This window comes from Trichoplusia ni, chromosome 1 (genome assembly GCF_003590095.1).
Source record: "Trichoplusia ni isolate ovarian cell line Hi5 chromosome 1, tn1, whole genome shotgun sequence".
NCBI lineage: Eukaryota > Metazoa > Arthropoda > Insecta > Lepidoptera > Noctuidae > Trichoplusia > Trichoplusia ni.
Genome location: NC_039478.1, coordinates 6293072 through 6307976, shown reverse-complemented (window position 1 = coordinate 6307976; position 14905 = coordinate 6293072). Strand labels below are relative to the sequence as shown.

Here is a 14905-nt window from a genome sequence, read left to right as displayed (position 1 = left end):
GCAGCTGCTTTTCCGCTTTCTCGAGTTCGCTCAGGGAAAGTATCAAAGTGTCTACTTGACTGGTAACTAAGAATATGACTATGTTGGCTAATCTAAACACCATTGACAAGTCGCTGTTTAACGAATTTCGCCGGATGAGTGTCGTTTAAATATAGTTGTTACTTAGATACTTGGTTTGTTTAAACAATGTGTTTTATGCATGTTAACAAAGTTTGTATCCTGTCTTAATTTCTTGTTATGAAAGTGGGTCAGTTAGATGCTTGATATTTTTAGTAGTGTCAGTAGGTAATTCCTTTATTGGTTGATTTTCCACTTAATTGAGATTTTATATTCATAGAAATTTACTATTCGTACTTAATCTAAACTCTTGTCGGTAAACCCGTATTATTCGATTTAAAAAAAAATAGTCGGCACAAAAAATATTACGGCACACATCGCTGTAAAACCCGTAAACTCACAAAGCATTATACAAAAATAATTACAAAATAGTGAAACGACATCTTGTGTGCAATAGTAACACCAATACAATATTAATATTTAATTTTCTAACTGGACTATCCAACAAACTTTTAAACAGCGCCATCTACTATCTAGTAGACACACTGCTTTAACTACGCCATCTACATTTCAGCTATAGAAATAATTGAAAGCGACATCTATCAGTTTGAACCGTAACTAGCTAGAGGAGTAGGCTCAACCACACTGTAAAGCTTCTGCTATTTGACACTAGATGTCACTAGTTCGAGATTTAGTAACGCTATTGTACATTAGATGGCGGTCATAAAATTTAAAAATGTCTTACCTTCCATAACGTACACAATACTGCCAACATCGCCTTCTTTGATGATGAGGCTACCAGCCGCATACTCAACAGGATACATGCAGTCTACGATTTCGCGGATCTGCGTCATTTCAAGATTCTTCATGAAGTCATTGTCCAAGATAGCCCCTTTTATTAGTTCCCGGGATCTGTAACAGGAAAACATGAAATTAATTGTAAAGTAAGTAATAGCAAGCCGTATATTATAACAACAGGATTTAGGTTATAATACTTATTCACATTTTATGATGTACTTAAATAAAAATTACAAAAAATTTTTGTCGCGTGGTTCAGGCAAATCCTCACAAATTATTATTTTTTTGGGGTTTTCATTACCGCCTATTATGATCTTCAGGGTTCATTAAAATTCTTTATTCGCATTCTTTTACACAAATTAAGCTGAACCTTATCGCCTTTTGCGTTCTCACGTAACCTATGTGTACCGTTTCCTACATATTGTTCACAACAATGCACTTGTAAACATTTGTAACCTAACCATGTGCCTTAAATAGCTAAATATTAGCAATACTTTTTTTAAGTTCATCCCGTTGCTGGGCAGGGCATGCCCACTTTTTTACAGATGAATATGTATAGGTACAACATTCATAGGCACTACCAGCTTTGGGCCACGGGACGAAAATATTATGGTGCCATTTTTTGGATTTAATGACGAGATTACATTTTTTAAAACGACGATACTGTTTTGAGGCTTTATGCCTCAGGAGACAGGAGACACCAGAGCAGTGTCCGGGGAAAACGAGCCCCATCCCATCCATAAAGTTAGCATTTAATATACCTAGGTGTATAATACACAAGTACGCTACATAAGCACCACCCTGTGTGCTAGGAAGGAATGCATCCATAAAATTGCTTTCGACGAAATTTAGCATTGCGCTGTTCGTAATGACTAACTGCATCTGTGCCAAATTTCATCCGTATTCAGTCAACCATAACAGTTTGCTATTTCCGCGTTTATTATAGAATACAGACTGAGGTGGTACAGGTGCACCTTATAAACTATCATGAATACTAGAAATGTTGAAAACAAACTACAAAGTCAGTTGATTAGAAATCCCTACGATGAAAATAGAATATTATTTTTTTCCTAATCTGGAGATAATTGTCTTATTTAAAATCTGAAACGAATTCTAATTATATCTCATTTTTAGTAAGTAACACTAGTCTATTTAGTTGTTGAAAAAAATCATTAGTTACCAGTGATTGAAAACTGTAATTAGTTAGGGTAACCTTTTAAAGAATGAAACCTAAATTCGCACTTCTGACTCACATTAAGACATTAACAAATTGAATATCTACATAAAATCGGAATCTGACAGAATCAATTTCAGCAATCATTTGCAACCATCATTGACCACTCCAAAACAAACTATTTAAGTCTGATACAAACAAAACATAAATATTATCTAAATGGACAGCGTCATGCGTAATGGTCAATTTATCATAAGAAAATACTTCCCATAGTTATCAATACAAGGTACATTATAAGTGGGCTATCAAGCTATCAACTTTATGGCAATAACCTTAAAATTATTACAGCAAATTAGTATCATAAAGCATACCTAACGCCTGTCTATGATGAAACTATGATATTACCGGGTAAGAAGGACATGGTGTAAACGGTGACTAGTTTATTTATAAAAAGATATATGTTGAGATATAAAATGACGTAAAATAATAAATAATAGAAAAATGAAAAATGCGGCGACACAAACGGCCACGTATACCTAGCAGTCAAAAAACCAAAAACAAATCTCTTAGAAAAGAGATTTTTAAAATGTCTGGACGGATTTTGGTAGAACCTTTTGCTAGAAAACCCCTTTGCAAATGATAAAATCGTATTGAAAATGTTTCAAGCGTTTAACTGCTACACTAAGACAGAAAGTCGTACATTTTTTTTATTTATGTTATTTGTAAATACCAAAAATGGATGGTAAATTAAGAGCCGTTCAAACAAAGCTACCTAATCATTACAAGTGTCCAATTAAGTGCAGGTATTATCTACTTAAAGACACTTCATTTAAATTCTAGACGACTCTTTATTAAAAGGTACAAAAGATAACAATAGATTCTATTATTAGCGTCATTCACTTTATTGACAAAATATTGCGTAAATGTAGCGAACTATCGAAATATTCTTCCGAGAAATAATGAAATAATGAATGCGAAACATCCCATAAAAATGGTTTTTGGCAAGCTTGGTAATAAGGTAATAATGCTATTCACGAATTTTAGAGTTCCATATTTAAAGTATTTAAATAGTGCAAAACTTTTTAATAACTCTAGTATACTTTTTGATACTGATGAATGAAAACTAGTCGGACTCTCCCTATAAATACGAATTACTAAACCATTATTAAATAATTATGAATGCGCTTCACGAAACCTATTACAATAACAAGCAACTTGGCAATCCATCTGCTTCCAATCCTTACTCGTGCATACCCAAAAAATCTAAGCAGCGATAAATTTAAGCTACAAAAAAAATTGAACCCAGTGCCGTTGGCGAGGCCAGGTGTCACATAAAGTTCAAACGTAATTATACCAAATGGGATCACGAAGGCACACCGGCTAACACACGTCGGCCTTGCGAATGCCTTACGATGGCTGTACTGAGAAGAAATTCAATCACTACCTTGATTGATCGATGACGTTTTGTATCGATACAACTTGTCGTACTAAATGACTGTTGTAGTGCAGTCTGATTTGAAATATTGTTTGGATAGGATGCTTGGATGTCGTATAAGGGTGACGTTTCGTATGTTTTAATTTAAAATTTATTTTCTGTTGTTTAAAGCCTTAATTGTGTTCATGTGATGATTTTGTTTATACAAATAAGTGCCATTAATGTGACTATTTGCCTAAAGAGGTAAAGGAAATAAAGATTCAACTTGCCAATGACATAATAACGTAGAAAATATTTTCAGAGGGTCTCTATGACGACTTAAAGAAATATTGTAATGGTTGTGTAAGCGTGATAGCAAGATGCTATATAGAATGGCATCTCTTTTCCTCACCGTAATAGAACTTGAAAACGTGGTGTTAGGAGAGCTAATCATAATAAACTAATAAGGAATATAAAAAAAAAAATGAAATTGTAATTATCGTTATTGAATTTCATATTATATATCAAGAATTAAAATTAACAAAAACTTTTTAAATTCAAAGTAAAGATTTCGTTCAATGATGACTTTGTTTTGAAACTCCAACCTATGCAATTAATCTGTCTAAGCAAGACGAATCTTGACGTTGAGGTTACAAAGCCACGGTCGAAACTAAGATAAATAGATCTGAAGACACGAAACACATACAACACAAGGATGATGAACAAACTTACGAAACACGAGCTAAGTACTTATTCGTGACCAATGAAATCACTTGAATTAAAATGTAAATAATCCAAGTACTATTTACAAAAGAAAACGTGAATGACATTAGTAAACGTGATGCATTGTAAATAAAAATGTTTAGGAAGAAGCAACGATTGTTTTTTCCCGAACTTACGGACAAAAGTTCTACGGATTCGTTTAAATTCAGTTAGTATTTCAAAAAGTATCCTAAATTAGAATTAGAGCACTTATAATATACTATCTAAGGGTCACCCACGGTTTTAGAAGTTCATAGAAATGTAATTCAAAAGATAATGGGGTCTAATTCTTGTTAATACGTGGATTTTTTTTCTCTGATGAAATATGATCATTCAGTTAACGTTGAATTTGCTGTTTTCAACATCAACGTTTCGATGCCAATCAAATTTTGTCTGGCATAAATATACTTTTAGTTTATTAATAAGATAATTCATTAATTAAATTAAGATTGAAATAGACTAATTAATTTGATTAGCACAAAGTTAATATGATTAAAAACCAGTAACTACTGTTACTATAGATTTTTTTTTATGAAACCGGTTTGAGATTGGTGCAATTGACCTATGGTTTTATCATGGTATTTTTTGCTCATTTGAAGGTGAAGAGCATTATACCGAATAGAATTATGATATCGATCATAGTGACAGCTTTTTACAGTAAAAAACGCTCGTGTATCTAAATATAGACCAGGAACTGAATACCCTTTGGCAATGTAATGATAGCTCAATGTTTGAGTGATCAAAATGTTTTAAGTAGAATACGAATGAATAAGAACGACGTTTGAAATTTAGAACAATTTTGAACATTTTCAATTTTCAATTTCGTACATAGGCATTGGCGGAATTGGGGCTTAGTATGCTTACTATTAAAATGAGTTCGTGCATCAGAACTGTTTTAACTGAAGAAGTAAGATGCTAGTACTCACGGTGTCGTGCACTTTCTCGCTTCCGCAATTACAATAGACTCGCTTTGAAGCTAGAAGCATATGTATTGCATTGATTTTATTTCTTATTCCTAGTTTAAAATCCACATTATAGTTTCCTACTGTATATAATACACCGTCTAATACATTTCGTCGAATCAACGATAGTTTTTTGTTACGACAATACAAACTTCTTTAATATCGATCAATACTTACGTATGACTCTTCGGTATCTTCACTAATTTCATTTCGCAATCCTGTGTGAGTGAGGACAATGGTTCCGCTGATATAGCAGTCCTCTTCAATCTGGTCTCACCGACATGATACACTCTGGTGTTCTCAATACCAGGCGTCTTCATCACGAAACATTCTTCTTCCTCTATACCGTTCCTGTTCCTGTCTATCAGCTGTCTCGTCAGAGGTTTCACGACTTGTCTAAACTTGTCTATTTCATTTTTTAAATATCGTATTGTCGTGTCTTTCTCGTCGATTTCATTTTCCAGTAACGCTATTATTTTGTCTCTCCTCTTCAGTTCCTCCGTCTTTTCCATTACTAGCCGTTTCATCTCCAGATATTTCTTCTCCATTTTGTAATTATGGTCTATTTGACACTGTTTCGTGTGAGTTTGAGCCATTTTTATCACTTTTTTCGAAAATGAATCACAGAACTTCCTCTAAATTTGTTTATTGTTTAAAATTCCACATTATAAATTTATCGGATTTCAATGTCACTATCGCGTTATTTTTTACGAAACTGCTCAGCAGTGTTGCCGTATAATCAATACACCTATCAACGGAAAGATAAAATATTGAATGCACTTCATGTTGTTTTTGACTTTAAATTCCACGTTCCTTTTATTCGATTTCGCTAGCCAGTGTTGAGCCTAAAGACATAATAACAATAACTTTGACTGACGTGTATTTGAATCGTTGCCTTATTAATAGTTGTGGCGACTGATTGTTCGTTTTCCAAGTGTGTCAGTACGTAGGTGAGTCAACCTTTCAATGACTTGCGCCGCACACACGTAGGGAATATGTTTCAGTATGTGCACGCCGTGACTCGATCAGGCTAAGTTTTAATTGGTTTTCATTAAACATGATTAATGGCGCTGATAAATGTGCATAGTTCAAGAGTAAGTATCGAATTGGTGCTTAAAGCTCAGAGCCTCGAGCGAGGACACGCGAAGTGAAATTAGTTGAATTAATCGTTGTCTCCTTGAAATGTTTTAGTGTACCATCAGAAACAAGACAATCAAGAAACACAAGTCAATTAATAAAGGCTTAATTGGAGATAATTTATCATTTTGCTACATTAATTGTGTTTAATTGGCAGTAGCAGACAGAAACATGCACATTGTATAATAATATTCAAAATAAGGTATTTAATAATACAAAATAAATATATTCGCAAATTCTCATACAAATACCTAAAGTCATCTATCAAATAAATATTTCATTGACCATTCATAATCGATCACAATAACTTCTTATCAAAGAATGACAAGTTGTTTAGACATGTGTTAACATAGCTTAATATTAATGTTCAGCATTTCTCATTCAACCATTGTGTCTGCCTAATAATGAACACCTGAATGGCTGAACGTTGAGCAACATTTAAGAAGGAAGTCAACATATGTAGACATGCATGTTGCTTAGCGTAGGTGACAGTACATATTTTAGTAAAGGTCGAAGCTAACGCCTTTCTAAGTACAGATAAGGTCAATGCAGCAGTACTTTTTGATACTGACTATTTGGACCATGACATCATTGCTGGCATGTGAAGTATCATACTTAGAATTTTGCCAAATGTTCTTGACAAAGTAATCGATCTTGGTCTCAGAGAACATGTAACACGTGATTTGAAAACTGACAACAATTTTTCTAGGAATGATAATGAAGCTTCTACACATGGCTATGTTACTACAGATGGTATTAGCGTTAAAGACAATAATGCTAAAGTTACCGCACACACTGTATTTATAGATTCAGTTCCAAACGGATTTAGAACAAACAATAATAGGGAAATAATACATATCGGAATGGAAACGGGTCAAGATAAGATATAGAAAAATAGCGCCGACAATTTTAACGGCTTAAGAATATTTTGAGGCGCAAGTATCAAAAGCTATTGAGTCACAACATCTTTATTGGTTGATAAGATAAATCGTTATCGTTACATCATCAATTACAAGTTTTCTTTACATCAATCGTGTGTATCTATGTAGTCTATGTTAAAAACACGCGACGGCTAATAATCGTACACTACAAAAGTTGACCTAGACCTGTTTGTTTAATTTTGGACCAAAGCCCAGAGTGTTCTGCCACATTAATCCTAATATCAATATTTTTGTTGTAAACTTAACATCTAAACGCAATTATGAATGTGGAGCGAGAATTCGTAAAACTGAACTATTAATATGTAATTTTGTTATTTAATTCATAATTTGCAGACGCGCTGTATCTAGATTAAACGTTGTCATATTTCATATTATACTTGAATCACAATTCTGCAACTTTTTAAATAAAGCAGTAGGTACAATTTGCTTTGACAACACAAAATAAATTGCCTTCTAACATTCTTGACTAAGCAATTCACACTAGTCACTAAAAAACTAGATTTGATAAACAAGTAGAAGTACGAATGAATACAACTGGTAATTTAGCTAATAGCGATCATGTATTAACCCTATGATAAACATTTCCCATCGTCATAGCAAATAACCCATCCAATTATTTATAACTCAATAAAATTTATCTTAATGAAATCATTTATCGTCTGGCCAAATGATAAAACAAGCCCACTCTGATAAATTGGAACAAGAATAACGTTTGTATTCGAAACTGATTAAAGATTTATTTTGTCTGCTATAAATAAGTGTAGTTCATTGAATAATTAATTAGGTTTTATCTTTACGGTCTGATATTGGATTTTAATAAGGATAGTCATTGGTGAAAAAAGGCTTGCCATTATTAAAACCTATAGTCGTTTAACTGTTTAACGAATAACAGCTGGGAGATATGTATAAATAATATTTTTTTTTTACACAATGCCATCTAGTCTCGTATCGACGGAATCGAACCCACGATATATATCTGCGGTATAACAGTCAGGGCTACGAACGAATAGACCCTAGACCAAAGGGCCAGTCAAACAGGATTGATGTCACCATTTAGATACTTTATTAAAACTTTGTCCTGAATTTTCCTATATCCCTGTTATACAAATACCTCCTGACCTCTCTGACTAAGAGTTGGTCCCAGTTTCAGATTTTACTGAAGCTAATCAGCTGCCTAAAAGTTGTTATAACCGAAGGTCATAACCGAAGTGTTCAGGGCGTATGAATTCAAAATTTAAGGCTTAAAGATTATGTCAACTTTGTACCTTTTTGGACACCGTCTACCTTTGAAAACACCGGTCGAGTTATACCCATTTACTGAAGGTGTAGGTACTAAAAAGTGTTGTTTGTCATAATGATGATGAATAATTGGTATCACATAGTAATAAACTGGCAGCTATAAATATACTGGAAAATCTGTTTAGCGAGCGTCATTACGCAAAAGTTATTTAATTTTATCTAAAGGCCGATAATCTTCATCAGGGCATTTACGTCACAGCGGTTACATTAAGGCTACGTTCAGATGTTTAGGGGCAATTGTGATAAAATGTTTCGACAATAAAAAATGTATTTTCGGCGTAGATGTTACAGATAAAGTGAGTTTTGGAGTAAATATAGCTAGATAAGTTACCATAAAACCAAATTCGACTATTCTTGAGAAACGGAAGAAATAGCAGCACTATTATGCTTAGCAAAATGAGTGGTATAAACAGTAAAATTGACTAAAAAGTAAATTAAAAGTAGCAAACGTTAATATTATCTTTCATTTAGATTTCCTTATTAATAAAACCGAAAAGTTGAACGGTTGTTCTGATTGCCCAAAAAAAACGGTAAAATAAAGAGAAAGCAGGAAAATTTTTTGTATGTATCAAACCTTAATTCAGTTCGGCTAAAGTTGACAAACTACAGGCTAATGCTATTTACGGCGTTTGACGTTATCACGACAGAGTTGAAACTACCGAAAGCATTAGATTAAGCGCAGCCTTATGGCGTAATTGTATCATATTTATAACATAACATCATGCATAACACACAGTAATACTTTTATTGATTTTATCGAAATTGCCTTCAGCCGAAATATAGAACGATATGAATTGACGAAAATAAGCGACGAGGCATGAAATAAGACGACGGTTTTCTACGAGTATACTTGGGTGCCTATAAGGTAATTCCAATGGGGTTTTTAATAAATGTGTTTGTTATTGCATTTTAATTGATGGGAAAATTATAAAACGTATTTTTATAGTGAGATTTTACACTATTTTCCTCTATTGCGTCGGTATCATAGAAATTACGTAAAAGAAATATAAGGTACGTTAGAACTCAAAATTACCAAACAATATTTCCACTGGTTTCACCTAAATCATTTATCCGCAAATTCGATCAACATTTTCTAAGAAAACAGCAACAAATATTTATGATACCTATATTTGGTTCAGTCTAAACAAATATTTACGTGTGAGCGATCTAGCTGGAGAATCGGATTCCAAAATAATCTAAGGTCGGACGCCGAAACGTTAGCTACAGGTGTTTCTATTAAAACATTCACATTTTCCGAATACTTATTTGGTGGTAGATAATTAAAAGAATCTGAGGTATAATTTCGCGAAGCCTTGACATATATTGTGCTTTCAGAAGATCTGCAACTGTCACGATCGTTAAAAAATTAACACGGTTTTCAGGTTGGTGTCATTCCGTTGGAAAAATAGCGTGACAACACGCTGGCTATTTCTGTATTCCAGACGTAAGTATTTCACAGTTGACGTTTTAGGGACATTTCTAGAAGTTCATTTATCAAATATTTAACAAAACTTCGTAAAAACAGTACATTCCTAGAACTTATCAGTCAATTCTAGCCTTACTGGTCAACGAAAACAATTTTTAGTATTTTAGAACAAAATATTAAATAATTGATTATAAGATCTCTTAAGAATCTTATGAGTAGAACATATCATATAGAAAAACTCTTAAAATATTCTAGTCGTAAAAGATTTCTCGACCTATTTAGTATCATCATTCGTATTGTCTATGTAGAGATCGGTTTCACTCAGATCATTATAAGTAAGCGTCACAATAGTCTGTATTGAATGCAAATCAACCGGAAACATCTGTGATTATCCTCTGCTCTTTGAATGGGCACTTCTACAGCTTTTTAATGTGTACTAAAATTTTATACCGCGATAAAAATATTATAGAAATGGCAATAAAAGTTGTTGAAACAGTCAATAATGTTGGGCGCCTCATTGTTATAAATAGGAGTGCTTGAAAGTCGTTTCCTCTGAATAAAGGGATGAATTTAGAGGAAAATCATGAAGAAGGTGACATCGAAGGCCCTTAGACAGTGGACGATATAAACAACTTATAAAGTTACATCAGATGGACGTTTATTATATCCCTGATGTATAATGGTCATAGCAACAATAGGTGATAATTGGTCAATTGTATATGATCATATGATTGGACGTCAACTGCGGTCTTTGCTTTTGAATTGACGTACGATCAAGCTTGTTTTATTAGAAGTCTTTGCTTGAGTTATATTTGCGAAATCGTTTTTAAAAATGCTTATTTGAATAAAAGTCGATAAAATTAATGCCTTACTTAAATGTATTTCTGAGTTCTAAAACATTTGAAAGATTCTATCTTGGATTAAAAATAGACAAACGTATAAATTAGCTTGATACCTATATCTACTTGTCAGTCAGTTTACATGGTTTCCTTTCAGACAAATAGCCTAGGTTTAGATTTATCCTCGTAGCCTTTTTACCTTAAATCTATTTGTGATGTGATAACATGTGCTATGCATATTTTAAGCACTACTGTTATTTGATTTTTCCTCCACTTGTTTATTGCATGTAAGGCAAAATTCCCATGAGGCATATATTGTTTCGACATCTCACAGGAGTCATCAATGTTACTAAAAATATAATTTCCAATATATTCAATGTGTCTGCGGCATGAAGATTTATGAAATGACAAATTGGTAATTGTTATTTTACTCAACACTAGAATCACACACACAATAAATTTATTGTACACGATCAAGAATATGACCATAAACATATATCTGCGCCATATTTGTCGCTACTGGTTTGTTGATGGGTGTCACTTGAGATTTTATAACAAATATGGACATTTTGCTTAAATTCACACTTATTATTAAAACTAGACTTAATATTCCACGTTTCGATTCGAACTAGTTTAAAGACAGAAACAACACTGGCTAGCTTTTTACGAAAAAAATAAAACAATTTGATTTTAATTTGGAATAGGAGTTGAATAACATGCGGTGTCGATTTATGAGATTACAGTCGCGTAGTCAGCAGGCCACGTTATGCCGGCTTGAGCGTCGCGTGTATACTGAACAAGTGAGTAAGGAACGACGCGAATTTCCACTTCAGCTCAGCAAAACACTCGTAGTCGGTCTTCGCTCACTTCTCTACACAAACTTGATTGCCACTGATGAATTCGTTGACATACTATTGATGTTAATGCTTATTAATAAAAGTGTTTGCCATCAGAATAATTTATGGTCGTCCTGATTGACTGTTTAACGAGTGGAAGTCGTTACTTTTAATTGTCATGTATACTGTAATTGCTTAAGTAGTTTACATGGTCAAATTGCAAATTTGAGGGCCTTACTAGTGTCCGATGTGACGAAATGTTTTAATACCGTAGTTAACGAATTGACGTTAATCTTCAGTGAGGCGGGCATTTCCATCAGACAATGTTTACAAAAGTTTCAGTTACATGATCTCATTGGTTGTAATGTTCGCTATCAAACTGTAAATATTGTAGGTATAGGTAATTATGGCTTGGTGAGCAGTGAATTCTGGAATGCAAATATTGTAGAGTCATTGAATACTGTAAAGGCAACTGGCATGAAAGTGTTTCAAGAATTTCGTGACAACATTGAGAATACACAAGAATTAGATGTCGATTGTTAAATCCTGAAACTTATTTATTTGGATGCTTGACATGTTAATGCTAATGATTATGTAAAACATTTTGCCATTGTAACGGTATTGCTCACTTTTTCTCTATGAAGAAGCGACTGTTTAATTTTGGGCAAATCCATAAGTACTAAACTAGAGTCGTGAATCTTAATATTAATCCCAGCTTTAGCTTTCACCTTACGGTCACCTTTCCTTGTAGCATGAGTAATTTAATAGTTTACTTGACTATAAAATGTCATAATTTAAGTAAGTAAGCAAGATTTTTCAACTCAAATCGTATCTAAGTACTTGGTAGAAAATTGGCGGACAATCGGTTAGTGAAATTTATTTCTATCATTAATTAAGTGGTCCTAACTTACAAATGACAACGTGGCAGTATCGAACATTTTAAAAGGAAAACAGTAATAGCTCTTTCCTTAACCCTATGTCTATATTAAAATTATACAATCGGAATATTCTAGACATGATAGAGTTACGCCATTGGTCACCGAAATTCTTATCGTCCTTGTCCAAATGACTTACGAGGCTTTGAACGTGAGTCAACTATAGATATTACCGCGTGATGGCTTACCAACATACGTACCAGAATTTTGACGACCGGATTTACGCAATAGATAGCCTGAGTTTCAGCACTAAACCTAGTTTGGTCGCTGCAGGCTAAGAATTTTTGAAAGATGTCCTTCAAATATTCGATTCAATTATGAATTTTAATGATAGCTGTTGATTAGAAGAGACAGACTAAGGATTTGAAGATTGGGTTAGTACTTAATACTTTTTAGGGTTCCGTACCTCAAAAGGAAAAAACGGAACCCTTATAGGATCACTTTGTTGTCCGTCTGTCCGTCCGTCTGTCCGTCCGTCCGTCCGTCCGTCTGTCAAGACCCTTTTTCTCGGGAACGCGTGGAGGTATGAAGCTGAAATTTATATCAATTACTCAGGTCTACTGTCCCTTGAAGCTGTGAAAAAATCAAACTTCTAAGGCAACGCAATCAAAAGATACAGCCGTTTATGCCGCAAATTTTCGACACTTGCAAGGGAATCAAAACCTACAGGGTGCTTCCCGTGAACTCAGAATCTTGAAATTTGGTACGAAGCAACGTCTTATACCATAGATAAAGGAAAAATTACAAAAACCATAAATTTTTAGTTACATCACATAATATTTTTTTTTTAATAATTTTAAACTTACTACCTATTTCCTCATAAACGCGTAGAGGTATTAAATTGAAATTCATACCAAATACTCAGGTCTATAATACCTTTAAGCTGTAACAAAATCAAACTTCTATGTCAACGCAATCAAAAGAAACAGCAATTTAAGCTGCATATTTTGAAACGCGCGAGTACTCGCAAGGGAATCAAAACCTAAAGGGTACTTCCAGTCGACCTAGAATCTTGAAATTTGGCATGAAGCAACGTTTTACAATCGAGTCATATATATTTATATGACTCGATTGTCGTAATGAACGAACTTTGTAAACCTTGCAGGTTTGTACGGAACCCTCGGTGCGCGAGTCCGACTCGCACTTGGCCGGTTTTTATTTATATCTAGTATTATCTAGTAATTAAAAATCAAACGCATAGTCATAATAATGAAAACGAACCGAAAAGAACTGAAGTACACTGTAAAAAACAGTCTTGCCGCGGACATACTTAACAAATCCATCCTGTCTAAAAAGAAATCCGTTGAAAGGTCTTTAAGTTATAGAACCTTTTTTGTAAATGCATGTTCAAGTGACTTATTCTTTTATCACCAACCAGATATATGATTATTCCATACTTTAAATTGAATCACTTGCTTAATACAACGGCTTTTTCTTTGTACAGACCTAAAAGGACTTCGATATCGTCAGGTTTTTCAAGTTGATTGTTATATAACATTGTGTGTAATAGTCTGATTCATGGGTCACGGATCAAAAAGGGTTGGGTAAAGACCTTTATTGGGCCACGATTGTGTTCAGCCAGCATTGAAGAACTAATTCCGATATTATTTTATTGGCGTTTTAGTACTTTAATCTCATAAGATCGGTTAGTTTAGTGTTTTTTTCAGATCCTTAATGTAAAGATCTAGATATAAAGAAGTACTCAATGGAATGGCACCATTGGTAGTGCTTGAAATATACTGATTCTTGACAAATCAAACTGTCCTACTTGTGGGGCATTTGAGGAAATTGATACTGTGGAAAACCCGAGCAAAGATATCATGACTTCAATATAATTGAGAGAATATTAGTAATAAATCCGACGGTATTATTTCGTCTGCTGATGATAAATTATATTAAATGATAAATTGAAAAAATGATTTATTAAAGTATTTCTACGTAATTATAGTGTGATTTATACTAGCTTCATAATACGCCCGCGTAGAGAAATCTATTTAGATAATTTCCTATTTTGGCAAGGCTATTATAAAATTTTAGCAAAATTAAGGTTATACAATTAATGGACTTGTTTGTGACCTTAGCTAATGTTTTGACCATCAATAATGAACTATGTTTAAAATGGCCATGTGTTGCTCGCGTCACTAGTAATTATGTTTTAGCTGCTATACCGATAATCGTTATTATATAAGTAATATATGGGTGTGTGGTTCCACCCACTTTAAACTGCTTCAATGCATTATGGTCTATAAATTTTATGTCATTGTTATGGTGAAGACTCTCATTATCAACTACTAAAATGTGAGTAACTATTCCCTAACATCTCCC

At 33.6% G+C, this 14905-nt stretch overlaps 1 protein-coding gene across 5 annotated transcripts in view; it reads right to left on the bottom strand.

Moving 5' to 3' along the window:
* Positions 1–14905, bottom strand: part of LOC113492093 (cGMP-dependent protein kinase, isozyme 2 forms cD4/T1/T3A/T3B-like) — a 93249-nt gene that overhangs the window by 40026 nt on the left and 38318 nt on the right. For 2 of the 5 annotated variants that reach the window (XM_026869421.1, XM_026869411.1), the window contains exon 3: positions 803–969. In XM_026869421.1, coding sequence (XP_026725222.1) covers positions 803–969 — 167 coding nt within the window. Of the gene's footprint in view, positions 1–802; positions 970–5344; positions 6460–11525; positions 11597–14905 lie in introns of those variants that run through there. The other 3 variants (XM_026869438.1, XM_026869445.1, XM_026869430.1) reach the window with 3 other exon arrangements.